General features: G+C 39.4%; 1 protein-coding gene across 2 annotated transcripts in view; it reads right to left on the bottom strand.

Moving 5' to 3' along the window:
- Nucleotides 1-14,907, bottom strand: part of itgbl1 (integrin, beta-like 1) — a 50,933-nt gene that overhangs the window by 5,988 nt on the left and 30,038 nt on the right. For both annotated transcript variants that reach the window (XM_015037070.1, XM_015037069.1), the window contains 3 exons: nucleotides 12,083-12,199; nucleotides 6,162-6,308; nucleotides 2,861-2,974 (listed from right to left, as the gene is read on the bottom strand). In XM_015037070.1, the coding sequence (XP_014892556.1) occupies nucleotides 2,861-2,974; nucleotides 6,162-6,308; nucleotides 12,083-12,199 (378 nt within the window). The remainder of the gene's footprint in view (nucleotides 1-2,860; nucleotides 2,975-6,161; nucleotides 6,309-12,082; nucleotides 12,200-14,907) is intronic.

The following is a 14,907-nucleotide window of genomic DNA, read 5'->3' as shown; positions in this document are numbered from 1 at the left end:
TTTTTAAAGAAACCGCATTTTTTGGATTATTTTAACATTTAATTTTTTTTTTTTTTTTTTTTTTTTTTTTTTTAGATTTCTTTCTGTTAAATGTAACGATGTCCTGCTTCTAGCTAACAAATTACAATTCTGGGATTTAAAACTGCAAAATCCCACCAAACCAAAACAAGACAAGACACATTTTTGTTTTGTTTTGAGAAAACGATGTTTAATACATTCTTAAACGCTTGTTATTTTCAGAAGGTACTATTGTTCAGACAAACCAGCCTCATCGGAAAGCATATTCCAATTCATTCGACACGACTGCGTACTAGTTTGGCTAGTTTTCAAAGTAAGGTTGTATAAACCCACAGATGTTTATCTTGTTGCCGAAAATATTTGGGATTTTCCCTGGTTTTGATGATTTTTGTGTGGTTTCCATCCTGAAAACCTGCGAAGAATTGACTAAATATCAAAAGCTTCCGAAGGACATTTCAGTCGTACTTGAGCTTTTCGTCTTTTTAAACTAGCAGAATAAGTCTCTTGAGTTTTCAATTCTCAGTCAAAATTGAAAGCGGCACTTATAGGTGTCACTAATTTCTAAGTTTATGTAGTAGTCCTTACAGTATTGTAAACTGATGAACCTGCAACATATCAGGCAAAAGTAACCAACATTCATGTGGCTTTCAATTGTAAAACCCAAAGATTAACAAAACTCGTTTCCTTTCCGAATTACCGTCTTCAGTGCATAAAATCGACACGCGAGCATTCCTAATATGTTGCATTTTCCACATCACTCACCGGTTACATGTGTAATGGGAATCCACAGCTTTAGAGAATCCATGACATTTCTGGATGCAGTGTAATTTCTCATTAAACATGCCAAGGAAACCTCTTAGTAATTACAATAACGAAATGACTCAATCTGATGGAAAGAGGCTGTAACGTTTCTATTTATTTATTTATTTATTTATTAGAAGATATTTAAGTCCCCGTGTTTAATTAACTTTTCATGTAAAACGCCATTCCATTCAAATGATTGTCGTGCTCAGGGTAATTTTAACGTTCATATTTAAGTTGGTAATGAAAGGGAGAAACATTTAACAGATGCTGACATCCATTTTCTTTATTTGCTTGCTGTTTTTGAAGCATTGTCTTTCATGTCGCTCCGCTGATGTGCTTTCAGACTGAAGTTTTACATGATCGGTCTCCATGATGATGAGCTGAACTTCTCAAACAGTCATTTTGATGCGCACCAAGAACGAATACTTACAACATTGCCAGTGCTAACAGAGAGGGATATGTCCTTAACAATTCATGTTTCCACAACAACAGCTGTCGCAATGTTGAGGAAATTAAAGAAGAAAAAGCTACAAAAGTAAAACTTCTAATGTAAGAAACTACTTCTGATGTGACAATTATTAGAGCGTGACTTTTTTTTTTTAAGTGAAATCACTTTTTCATGGTTTCGTCTCAACTTTCGCTCCTTTTATCAGAGTGAAGGCCTGTTTAAAGGACTTCACCAAACACAGTTTAATCAGTTTTCACCATCTAAGAAATTCGTGTCAAGCAAATTGGGCATTTTGTATCGATCGTCAGGTGTTTATTGCTTTTCTGTTCCCGATAGGTTATTGCCCTGTTTGTTCAGCAAGCTACTTCCCTGAAAATAAATATGCCATCACTAACAAGAGGCTGCTGATGTCTCGCCTGCAATCAGGCCATCTTTATGGAACGGCATGCTGCTACGGCCTTTAACCCCTTTAGCTAAAACTCTCAAAACGCCTACATGTTATCCACGCACCACAATAGCCATCAGAACAGAACCGGCCTTCTCCATCAGGCAGTTCACGTTTTCTAAATCAGATGCTGTTACCCCAACAGACGACAGGTTGCTCTTCACAGCAGTCTTCTAGAAGATTTGAAGCATCTTGAAAGACCTAAGGTTCCTCAAGAAGGACAGTCTGCTCTGTTCCTTCTTGTAGGCGACTGCACCGTTGCGTCTCCAGGTCCAGTCTGTTGTCCAGGTGAACGCTGACGCATTTATATTCCTCCACCACCTCCATTCCTTCTCCCATGATGAGAGAATAGCATTTGACTTAACTCCGTTTCTCTTCAAACCTATAACCGTCTGCTTCGTTCGGCTCACATTGGAGATAAGATGATTGTTCCCACACCAAGACACAAAGCAGTGACACACTTGACCACTGCAGAGTCCTCAGGATTTCTGTAATTTCGGTTTGTTGGTTGGTATTTATTGTCACTGTTTCATGTATTTCTTGGTCAAGTCGGTTATGTGAAACCGGAAAGACTTTGCGTTGCTGAGCAGAGTAGCTAAAGCTGGTAAAAATGTACAATTGGCATATTCTAATCCTTCAAAACCCGAACCGTAGCAGTGAACGAGCACAAGTTTAGTATATTCTTTTTTTAATGAACATTGTTCTGTTACTTTAAGGCGTGCTGTTTTGTGGTTTTGCTCCGTTAACTCAAAAATGACACGCAGGAATTCAAAATGACTGGCAACCCGAGGACATGCTGCAGGAGTTTTGTTGATTGTCGCTTCAAAGCTGTATAAAATGGTGATGCTAAAGAAAAGGATAAATTTACCACAGCTATGTTTTTTTTAACTCAAGCTTTCCAGTCAGCTTCTGGATGTTTTTCATTTGTTTTTTAGTTTTTCTTTTTCTTAGATTATCCTAATATGATAACTGAATTTTCCGTAATACCGTGAAATATAGACTTCATGACTGTTTACTGACAGTTATCGCTTCTCCTTTGTATTTGGCTCTCTGTGAAGGAAAGCGAGCCCTGCTGTGAGGCGTTTGTTGGTGCCATCCCTCTTTAGCGCGCTCTGTTACAGCTGCGGCACACCGTGTGTCATTACCTGTGCAGATGAGGCCATCATGTTTGTCACACTCTCGGTCGTCGCACTCGCAGTGCTCTCCTGACACCCACCACTCTTGGCGAGAGCAAATGCACTGGCCACAGTGACAGGAACCTGCAACACGCACAAAGCACACACACACACACACACACACATGTAGTTTGATTACCGTCACTGTTCAGGGTTTTGAGTGTTTGATATTTTCCTTTCTTCTTTCTTTTTTTTTTTTTTTTTGCCACCCACTTGGCACATTATTATTCCCCCCCCCCAATAAAAGCTGTTTTGTTTAATCCTCTGTGATTTTTTTTTCACCTTTTCTTTTTCAGAGAAGATTAATGGAGTCGGTTAGAGTGGACAGAGATATTCCCCGAGGAAACAGCTTCTAATACAGTTTTACCACCAGGATACCAATCCACCCACACGCTGCACTTCCTCTCTCCTCCATCAGTTTACATTTCGTTTCTCTCTCTAGGGTAGCAACAGAATAATAACATTTTAAGAATTGGGAGAGAGAAACAAATCTGGCTATCAGCCTTCTTTTTTTTTTTATACCCAGGGGTTCAGCTTTTTCTTTTTCATTCACCACAGCTTTTTTACTTGCATGTGAAGGGGCCACAGCAGAAAAGGTAAGGCAGCTGTAGAGAGGAGAGGAAGATAAAGTAAAATAGCTAAGGAAGAGGCTGGTCAAGAAAAGAAGATAGATCTGGCTTTTAAAAGAAGTGGAGCATGGAGAATAAAGACGCTCATCTTCATTTCCCAGCCCTGCTCAGCGCTGGCCTCTCTGCGGTCGACGTTTTCCTCCGGATTCGCCGCCACACAACGGAGAAGCTAGTCTGTCGTGTGGCGCCATTAGTTGCTTAATGACACAAAGTAGAATGCAGCGACAGTTTGACGCACTTAATTCAAGTACATCTGGCAAAAATGGGGAAAAGCCGGATTAGCTGCTCTGAAGTTATATTTTTAAACTGAATAACTGCGTTCGAGGTGTCAAAAGTGGAAAAGGGACCTTCTACACCTTGCGAGTGCACGAGCAGCCCTTTCACATTTTGCCACCACAGATTCCAGTATGTGTTAATGAGATGAAGAAACAGAAAGCAGCGCATGAAAGCAACACAAACTTCACATAACTGTTTGAAAGTTTGACACGCATGTAAGAAATGCAGTTTAAACGAGATTCAGGTCAGAAATGAAATGCATCTCTTTGAACATTCGATGCAGCGCCGACTGTCCAATCATTTGTTCATAGAAATAGTAATGCAAAACTGCAAACCTACCAAAATATGATAGTCAAGCTACACAAGGAAACCATTAATTAGCGGAGCAGTTCAAAGACCCGTTGTAACTCTGGGTGTCTAGTTTTTAGATTATCACGAGATGTTAATGAGGAACAGCACACACAGAGGGGAAACTGAACGTTTTTGACCAAAATGTGCAACACTATGCCTGACAGAAAACTAACGCTGCACATCGACCTTAACGCAGCATCACCAGTGTCAAAATATGGTGGTGGCAGCATCATGCTGAGGAGGTGCTGCAGAAAACGTAAGACTGGAACGGAGGTTCCTCAGCAAATGAGCAAAACTTTGACACAAGTTTGGTCTGTTGTGCAAAATTAGCAGAAAATAATGACATTTTTGTGACTATGATGTGACAAAATGTGGAAAAGTTTACAAGTCATGAAAACTTTTGCTGTAAGTGTAGTTTTTCAACCTATCTATAGAAGAACTTTAACATAAAAGTGACCTGGCTTTTCCAAATTGATTTATATCAAATCTTATATCATTCAACAAATTTATATAATATAAAGTTTGTGAGAATTAATTTCACTCCAGAAGTCACTGACATGGAGAAAAAAAAAATAAACTCAAGAAATTATAGTTTCACTTTCTTTTACCCATAACCGTAACAGCTGATTTTTTTATTCAGTCACAACAATAATTGTGTCTAAAATTAAACATCAACATTCATACAGTCATGTTTAAATGTTTACAGTCCACATTTAATTCAGTTTATATGAGTGTTTTCTACACACAGTAACAAGATTGTCAACTGCGTCAAAAGAAAAAAACGACTTTCCTTTAGAGCACACATCTGATCTTAATCTCAGAGCGATTAAGATCAGCAGTGTTTCTTCGTAAAACAACGCTATTGGATTAATTATTTGGCATTAATAACCTGGAATCTGTAGTTAATTTTCTGTTGCACAGTATGAGATCAGCAGTCACAGCGAACAGGAGCTCCTGGATTAAGGCAATTCAACTAAGCTGTAATTTTGAAATACATGCTGAAGCTCACAAAAACCCAGACGGTTTTTAATTAACTGTGTCTCTTAAATCTTGCTTAGAGTAAGAAAAAAAGCAACAACAAAAACGCAGGCATTAACACATTGTAGGCAAATTGTATATGTTGTTTCATTATTAAGGTTCTCTACACTATCTTGCAAATTACCCTTTGGGGAGAAATAAAGCGTTTCTCCCCAAAGGAGAATGAGAGACTATGGCCATACATAATGGAGCCCATTAAGGGGGAAAAATCAATATCACCACCCAGACTCAAAAACAGTCTAGTAAATACTGTGCAATCTGCACAAAAGTTACACAGCAAATTCTTATAAAACAAAAAGAGAAAAAAAAAACTTCTATTATAACTAATGAAGACTTTCAAACCCTCACATAGTCATTTTGTGCATTACTTTTAGACTTCATGTAGCTCAATGCGCAGTTGGCAGCACCGTTGCTTTGCAGCAGGAATGACGTGGGTTAGCCTGTGTGTGCATGTGCTCTGTGCATATATGGGTGGATCTTCAGAATTTAACTGGAATTAAAGGTGATCAGTTCATAATAAGCCCTAGTCATCAGTACCAGTCAGTGTTCAGAGGAAAAAATAATAATAAATCAGATTCGACTTTGTGCAACTTTTCGGTCATTGTCTACCGAAAGACCGCCGCTCCGCTCTCCTGCTGCTAAACAAGTTTGGGATAATGTTCGGGTTCTTTGTGCTTTTAATTCTGCAAAACAGACTCCAGTCTTGGTGGCCTTTTGTCCAATATTTCCTGCTAATGCAGCTAACTAACCCTGCAAGTTAATGCAAAGCATTTTCTCTTATACTCTTCAGCTCATCGAAAATCGCAGTGATCACTGACACATTCACCCTTGTTCACGAGTGACATTCTTCAACAACATATGGCTGATTCCCTTTCTTTTGACATTTAATAATACAATGTTGCTTGCAGACAAATGCTAGCTTAAAGGGCTGAAAGAGAGGGGTGGGGTGGGGAGCGGGGGGTGTAATTCCTATTCACCTTTTCCACTGCAAACGACTCCATCGTCTGTCTCGCAGAGTTCCTTGCTCTGGGCGTCACTCATGTCGCAAGACCTGGGAAACTGGCACAGGTTCCCAAACCAGCCTTCCTCGCAGATGCACCGTCCACATGAACAGTAACCGTGACCTGGCAGTGAAAAGCAGAAGTGCCTTTGTTAAAAGGAGACAGGATGTGGTGAGGGACCATGAGATAAAAACAACCAGAAATGTAAAAAAAAAAAAAGAAGAAGAAGAAGAAGAAATGTCTGCACAGGTAGTCGAAGACAAATGAAATACCTCTGGAAAGGGCAAAAAAAAAAAGTTTTAAAGCTGATAAATACAAAGAGCTGACAGCACTAACATTGAACCCTGACACTAATAGGCAGTGCAGGGAGGAAGAGCTGCAGGGAGATGAGAGAGACGGAGAGAGCTTATTGTATTTCCCCAAGGGGCATGAAAGGAACTGTCATCGCTGGTCTTGTGCTGTCCTTAATAAATCTAATGCTTCAGACAGATGAAAAACAAAGAATAGAAATAGCGGGCAAAAAAACAACAACAACAAAAAAAAACATCCAGCATATGACACTTTGGAAGCCAAGAAGGTTCATTAGGTTGAGAGAGGCTGTTGTTTGCTGCTTTGCTGTAATTGCTTCTAGCATCGTTTGACAAGAACCATAAAAATATACGTCAAAGCTGACAAAGATGCAGTCACTGCTGGAATATTTGGATTACAAAACAGTAATTCTGACATTAATCGTTTTGTCATTGTGTCGTTTTATCATTAGTACTGCGTCAACATGTTGATGCTTGAATAGCTCTGGTTGGTAACGGGCTGGTCAGAAACCAAAATTCTTTTTTTTTTTTTTTTCGAATCAGTGAAAGCATCATATGTATTACCTATACACTAACAGGTTTCACTAATGACAAAGCAGTTTGGGGTGAAAAGTTGTTTCTTTAGGAGGAAGACTCAGTTTTCTTTTGTCAATATGATTGACGTGTCTAAAAATAAAATAATGGGAAGCACAAAAGGTGTTGGGAGCTTTTTTAAGAAGTGAAATTCTGTCTCCAACCGAGGCATGCTGCCTGTCCCTCCAGGCTGCTGCTTTTAAAAGGGGACTGAGTCTTCAGCAAATAGCAGGGAGTTTGTTTTACAGTGAAGTTTATCCCTTTTATCCTTCTGAAAAGTTCAAGTTGACTCATCATGGACATTTTAGAAAACTCCCAGTTAAGGTAAATGTTTGTTATGTGGCATAATTTTACCCAAATGTAAAATGGGTGAGATTATAACTTCTTTACTGGGGAGCTGTGTAACACTGACTGCTCTTTCTCACAAAGTGATGTGATGTCTTATCTGGCATAACAGAAATAATTAACAGCAGGTCATAACAGACAGGCTGTTTGATAGTCTATTATTGCAAAACATGCATAAATCACTTAATGATATACCTTTGCCGTTGTTTGTCTTTTGTAGATTTGTAATTTAAAAAGTCATTGTTTCATCTTGCTGTACATATTTTATTAATCGTCATATTTACCTGCAAGGCAAAAAAAAAAACTCCCCTATTTTATTATTCATATGAGAAATCAGAAAACTGGTATCACCGGGTCAGAGATTTATCAAACTGTTGGTCAGAAAACTGCTGAAAAAAATGCTCATTCATACCTGAACAAGTTTAAAATTTTATGGGAATTTTTGAATACTCTGTACGCTCTGCCTTCTCAAACCCAACAGTCAGCCTCGGGAGACGGGGCTCTCACTGAGCCAGGTCCTGCTGGAGTTTTCATCCCGTTAAAGGTCAGGGGATTTTTTTTCCCCCCTGCTGTCCCAACATGCACACTCAGTATGAGAGACTGCTGCAAAGTTAACAACACAATGCGAGTGCCGGTCAACTACACGCTCCTTCTCCTGCTGTCTTCATACCCTATCCACAACTTTCCATAAGAACTTTTGTTCCTTAAGAACAAAAGTTTCCTTTCTTTCCTTTCTTAAGGAATGTTCGCTGTCATCCGGTGTTTTCTCCCAGTCAACCCACTGATAACAAAGGACAATCTGGACATGTCTCTGTGGGAGAATTACAATTCAATCGCTAACCTTCCACAGCAAAATTATCAAAAAAAAAAAAGGTGTGCTTCACCAGGAAAATAGCTTCTTAATGACAGCCAACCACTTTGACGTGTTTCATTCCGGTTTCTGTCACCGCAGTGACTGCCCGCGTCAAAATGTTCACTGAAATCCACATAAATACAGACTGTGGAAGAACCACAACGTTGGTACTGTTGGATCTCAGCGCAGAATTTGACAGGAACATCAGGAACTTCATTGTGTCAACAGGCAACTTCTGATCTGAAGTCACATGCGTGCTACCTTTAAATCAACGCCAACAACTCACCTGTCTAGAGTTACCTCGATTAATAATAGCTGGAATCAATATGCCTGATGAGTATTTGAAGATGACTATTCTTGGTGACGGCATCTGACTAAATTGTGTTGCTTGTTTTGTGTTTTTATCGTGTCGAGCGCTTCACCTTGTTTCTGAATTTTGCAATACGAATAAACTTCGTTTGGCTCCGTTCACCTTTTGAGTCATCAGAAAAAGTTTGCCTGATGTTCCAGAAGGATAACAGAAAGTCCTTCTCCGTTGCTTCGCCCTGTTTCTCCCAAACCTGAGTAGCAGCTCAGGAAATTATTTCTCCACCTGGTATCTGTGTGCTGTTTCCCAAGCACCATTGTGATAATCATTTTTGTGTGGCGCAAATTATAACAATATGAAAAAAAAAATAAACAAATAAACAGATTTGTGTCGTGAAATGTCACCGAAGTGTAATGAAGACATATGATGTGTTGTCAGCCCAAAAACGGATAAATAATGTCACCCATCACCTCAGGTTTAGGCTGGCGATGTTTGTTTATGCAACACATAACTGGGAACACTCAGTGCATGATTATGAAGTGCCGCAGCGCTCGGATGGTGTTCGAAATGCAAAAAACACCTGTTTACAGCTTCCCCCTACTTGCTCTTATACGCTGTGAGCACAACACACAGTTGGAAAACAAATAAATATTTCAAACGCAGCAATAATGTGATTACTAATTATAAGTGAGTCTAGCAAAATTATAGTGTTTTCCTCTGTGTGCCAGCTGCATTCACTCAGTTATACTTTTCTGTGCTTTTTGCATATAAGTTGTCTTGAGAGTTTTTACATGACAATAAATAATATTTAACAATATATCCAGGGACGTTGCTAGGCATTTTGGGTGCTCTAAATGCAAATGTTTTTGTAGAACTTAATAACTTAATACTTCGGGTTGTTGCCAAGTGTTGGAATGATGATGGTGATATAGAATGACTGAATCAGTCTGAAAACTCAGTTTTTCCAGAAACTCATTAGAGTTTGGTTGGATGGAAACAGACTGGAAACTCTCACTGTACCAAATTATGTTCTCTTTTCTATTGTCCACTATACTTGCCTTTTGAGTTTTGGTCTTGCAAATGATCTGAAATGTTATGAGATTTTTTTTGTTTTGTTTTTCTTTCGTCATAAGATCCTTTCTATTGTCATTCAATAGAAAAAAAAAACCAATAACATTGTATTACAAAATGCTTGTTAAATTACCTAACAAATTTTTTATTGCAGTGCAGTGATGCTGATCTTTTGGGAACTTCTGGAAGCATATTTTAAGTAGTAGAAAATACATCCTTACTTTAGTTTTAACTGGTGTGTACTGACATTACAGACTCCGAAAACAAATACTTGAAAATATTCCTAATAATCTTTGCTGGTGTTATTGGAACGAAGTACGACACATAGATGTTCATAATCCTCGCAATCGCTGGGCAGAAGCTTTTGGTGGCTGATTCATTTTACAAGGTTTGTGAACAAGCAGAACCCAAAACAAAGTTAATAAGGTAACTGAGAATCTCTGTGAATTTGGAACTGCGTGTAAAAGTGCGAGGTTATAAACGAAACTAAGCCTCCGCCTTAGACGAACCGGGGGTGTCGGCCGTGGCAGACCATGCATGACCGCCTCAATCAGTCGGTTTGGGACGGCAGGTAATTGCTTTGAAGGTTCGACAAGCGAGCTCCGTTCAATTAGCGTGCACCTGTCTGTCTCAGAATGAGTGCTCTGGCACTTAATGGACAGACAGTGAAAGGGAGGTAAATGCGAAATTGGTGCAGCAAAGGTATGACCGGTAAGACAAAGAGTAAAAGCAAGGGGGAAAACCAAGGTTTATGTCTTTGCAAATACTACTGCAACATTTCAAAAGTGAGGTATTTGTTCAATACGAGCTTATTTGAATAATTTTGCGTGTTTGAAAGTTAAAAGGCAAGTTTGATAGCTCTGAATGTAAGGTGCATATAATTTCGGCCTCTGTGCACTGCAAAGGGCCCAGCCTGGGCTGGTCCGGCTCACTGTTGGTCCGAGCCCTGTTCCACTCCGACGCTGGTTGTGTTTGCATTGAGCAGAGTGCAGCTTCAAAAGCGTGCAGAGATAATCTTATTAAAAACTAATTCCTGCTGAAGCTGCTGAGCCAAACTCCTCAGAGACAAGGAGGTTGCACTTTTTCATTCCTCATTGTGTCCCATACATCTCCTTCTGTACCCACTTGTTAGTGAGGAAGCTGAAGGGGGGAAAAAAGCCTCACCTTTAACTAAATCAATTGAAAAATGTTCTCATCTGAGTATCACCTCTGAGTTGAACTACCGCTCAGTGCAGCTCAGCCACTGTGGCTTGCAGGAACTCCTTGCACTCCTCCTACCGATGAAGAAACCCCTCGTTCTTAGAGTATCGTGCAAAAGGTTGATACTCTTCTTACATTCCGGTAACAAACTTCAATGTATTTTAAAGGAATTAGATGTGATCAACACAAACTGGAGCACCGTTTTTCGTGGTAAAAATAGAATACATTTTTGTCATGTTTTTTTTTTTTTTTTTTAACTTTTCACAATCAGAAGAGTAGTTATTGAGTCAGTACTTTGTACAACCACCTTTTACCTACAATTGCAGACAGCCTTTAGGAGTAATGTCTCTACAATATTTGCACATTTAGACACAAATCGTTGCCCATTTATCTTTGCAAAACAGCTCAGCCTCATTCCAATTAGATAAAGAGCACCGGAGAGAATCATATTTCAAGTCTTCCCACAAATTCTGAGTTGGATTTAAGTCTGGACGATAGCTGGGCCATTCCAACAAATGAATTTGCTTTGATATAAACTATTGCTCTGTTGCTTTGGCTGTAATGTTTAGGTTTGTTGTCTTGTTCAAAAAGGTGAACCACTGCTGTAAAATTTGACTTTAATATAAAAAAAAACAAAATGCTAAAAAGTTTAACAGGTCTGAATATTTTTACAAGACACAACATTGATGCACATGGACAGACGTAGGTTTCCATTGGCCTAAATCTCGTAGGTAATACATTTTATATTCTATTTTTACTGAAATTTTTGTTTTGTTCTTGTGTCATATCACAAATTAGTCAACAAAACAAAACAAAACAAAAAGAACAGCGATGTGCTGATTTCTGTCAGCTACATCAATTTGTTTTTTTTGTTTTTTTATTTGAATTTGAAATCAGTGTTCTTCAGCTCGGTGAACAGGCCTTTCATAGTTGCAGGCTTGGTCCACTGATAATTAAACTATAGTTCCACAGTAAGCAAGAGAATATTCATAAATGTCACATTAGTCACTTTTGCCGCTTCAGACTGAATTTGTTGGCACAAGTACTACTCGAATGAGACACACAGAACGTTGACGTTGTTTTCATTTTTTTTTTTTTTTTACTGGGATCTTTACTCTCACTGCCAACAACGCTGAGCTAAAACATAATTTTGTACCCTGCATAATGCAATGTTCGGTGCATTTCCTGTGTGGAATCGAGTCACAGAGTTGCGTGTGTGCGTTAGCGTTTGTGCTCTCACCTCCGCAGACCTCTCCCTCCATGTCCTCACACTGACGGTCGTCACACTCACAGTTTTTCCCATGAATGCGACTCTCCTCAGGTGGATGGCAAATACACTGTCCACAGATACACTGCCCTGGAAAAAAAAACACACAAGTTTGTTTTTAATAGATCTGATTTTTTTTTTTCTTGTTCACATACAACAAAGTCGTTGGTTTTAATTTTTTGGTGCTGGCCAAATGTGAGGAAATGTGGTCTTAACTTTGCTCTTGGTACAGTTACAGTACATGGGGGATTAATAACTCTGAACTTTTGACTAGTGAGGGTTAAAGCCAAGACTTAATAAACGGGACTCTTCACATTCAAATCCGTTGGTGTCACAGTGGAAACACTGACTGTTGGAATGAAAACTACGAAGCCTACTGTACAATTTGAGACACGGTTTTGCTTTCCCTGGCCTCAGCTTCTCTTTTACTAACTGTGAGTAACAAGACAAAGAAATCAAAACAAACAAACAAAAAAAAAACATATTGTCTTTATCAATTGTAGGGTTTTAAAAGGTTCTGGTCAACAGGGGTGAATTTTGAAGCAGCATACAGGTGTACCAGACGGCCAGAAGGGGTGAAGCTTCTGTGGTTGCAGAGGCAAAAACCAGGCTGAGAGAAGAAATCCAAGATTTTGGTAAAGGAGTTTTCGTTGACCTCAAGGAAGTCTGTTAAATTGCTTGATATGTCAGAGAGAGAGGTGACAGAGATGCGCCCGGATGTGTTGAAAGCTCTGGACATTGTGGGGCTGTCCCGGTTAGCACGCCTTCTCGGTGTCACATGGAGAACCGGGACAACATTAGTAGAGTGACAGACTTGAGCAACTGTCTTAATTTTGAGGTAAAGGTGCCAGAGGGTTTATTCTGGCTATTGAGGAATTCTACTTCTCAGCCTCCCTGGGAAAGTTCACCCCAGATTGTTAGAAGGGAGGCAAAGACAAATGATTGAATCAGCGATTAAGGAGGATTCCGTGTGATTTTCTTCCTGGCTGTGAAGCAGAGGACTAGATTGCTACCCTCACATGAATGCTGAGTGGGTTATGCGAGTTTGGTTGCCCACCCTACCTGCGTTTTGTGGATCTACAGAAAGTTAACGATTGCTTTTCCTGAGGAACTATTGCTGGGGTTTGTTGTGGGAGTACAAGATGCTGGGGATGCTTTCCAGGGCTATTCTTTCCCTTGTATGAGCAAAGCAAGAATTGGCGCCCACATTCTTGGCACCACGTTCAGCTTGTTTCAAGTGCATATTAGGATCCACCAGGGCCGCCCCTATTTCCTAATTGTGATTTTGGAACCTCAGAGTCTCATCTTTGCGTTTTGCAGATGACGTGGTTCTATTAGCGACTTCAGGAAATTAACTCCAGCGGGGAGCAGAGTGGTACCCAGGCGAGAGTGTGAAGTGGCCAGATCTTGTAAAAGCCCAATTATCCTAAAAAAAAAAAGTTAATATGCAGACACATACTCATGCAGCCTGTCATTCGTCCGTGTTCATGTCACATGTACTTTGGTCTGTCATCATGGACCTTGGGGATATGAAAGGCAGTCTCGAAGTCCATTCAATAATAAACAAAGTTTCCCCATTTTCTTGTTTAATTATTATTTGTATACCTGTTATCCTATTCCTCCGTTTTATCTTGTATCATTTATGTCTTCCAAATGTTAAAATTAACTTGTTGATTGGCAGCTGAATTTACATAGACAGAGTAAATGGAGGCAATCATTGATTTTACATGAGGCTGTCAAAAGGCTACAAAACCTTTTATGGAAATGCCACACTAATAAAGACACTTAAGGGCCGTATGCCCACTCATACCCGGTCCTCAAGAAGTTGCTATTCCACTTCAATCAGTGGGCTGTCGGTGAAGAAGACCACTGGGAAGGTGACTGATTGAACTTGCTGCTGCCTAATCATGACGATTGTTTGAAAAGCATTGTCTCTTCTGAACTACCACTGGAGTTCTGTGCAATGTATATCAGCAGGAATGTCAGACTAATATCAAAAAACTTAAATGGTACGGCACACATGGTGTCGGAAGAGTTAAAAGAAAAAAAGTTTGAAAAATTTCCAATTAAATATGATCTGAATTTCCTCTAAGTCCTGCTGAAGCACAGTAATAACTGGTGGAAAACCATTGCACCAATCTACAATGGGACCTGTCCATCTGCCAACACACTAAGGAAAATAAGAACACCTTAATCTAGACCTTCCAGTTCACAAAGGTCATTCAAGAGGCTGTTACTGGTCTTCATTTAACCCTTGTGTTGTCTTGCGGGTCAAAAGAGACCCACTAGCAAATACCCTAAACGATTTTTTTCCGACTTGAAATTATATTACTTTTCCTAAGTGGACCCCATCATTACAAAAAAGTGATACGTTGTTTGTGTTTATGTTTCTATGTTGACTGTACACCGCGAGGGTACAAGGACTGTCTTATGGGTCATTTTTGACCCGTGAATTACAAAACCATTTAAACACCAGATTGTAACACTGTTGATTGTCTTCTTTTATAATGACAAAAAAAAAGATAAAAAAATGAATTAAACTGAGTTGAATTGTTAAATAACAGATCGTTTCATCATGCAAAATTCAATTTATTTGCTTTATTTTATGGTTTTGGTAGTATGGGTCATTTTTGACACATAGGACAAGGGGAGCACAGAATGTTAAGATCGCACAATTTGTTAACAGAGTTAGTCATTTATTTTCCTAGGTGTAGAAACTTGTTTCTGTTTGTTGCTTGTAGGGTACACTCTTGGCTCTAAAGAACAGAAACACACCCAGGATGTGTATTTGCCTGGGT

The sequence above is a fragment of the Poecilia latipinna genome, unplaced genomic scaffold (genome assembly GCF_001443285.1).
Source record: "Poecilia latipinna isolate Pla-1442-1.1 unplaced genomic scaffold, P_latipinna-1.0 Scaffold391, whole genome shotgun sequence".
Taxonomy (NCBI): Eukaryota; Metazoa; Chordata; class Actinopteri; order Cyprinodontiformes; family Poeciliidae; genus Poecilia; species Poecilia latipinna.
Note: the sequence above shows the minus strand (reverse complement) of the source record. Positions and strands in the feature narration are given on the sequence as shown.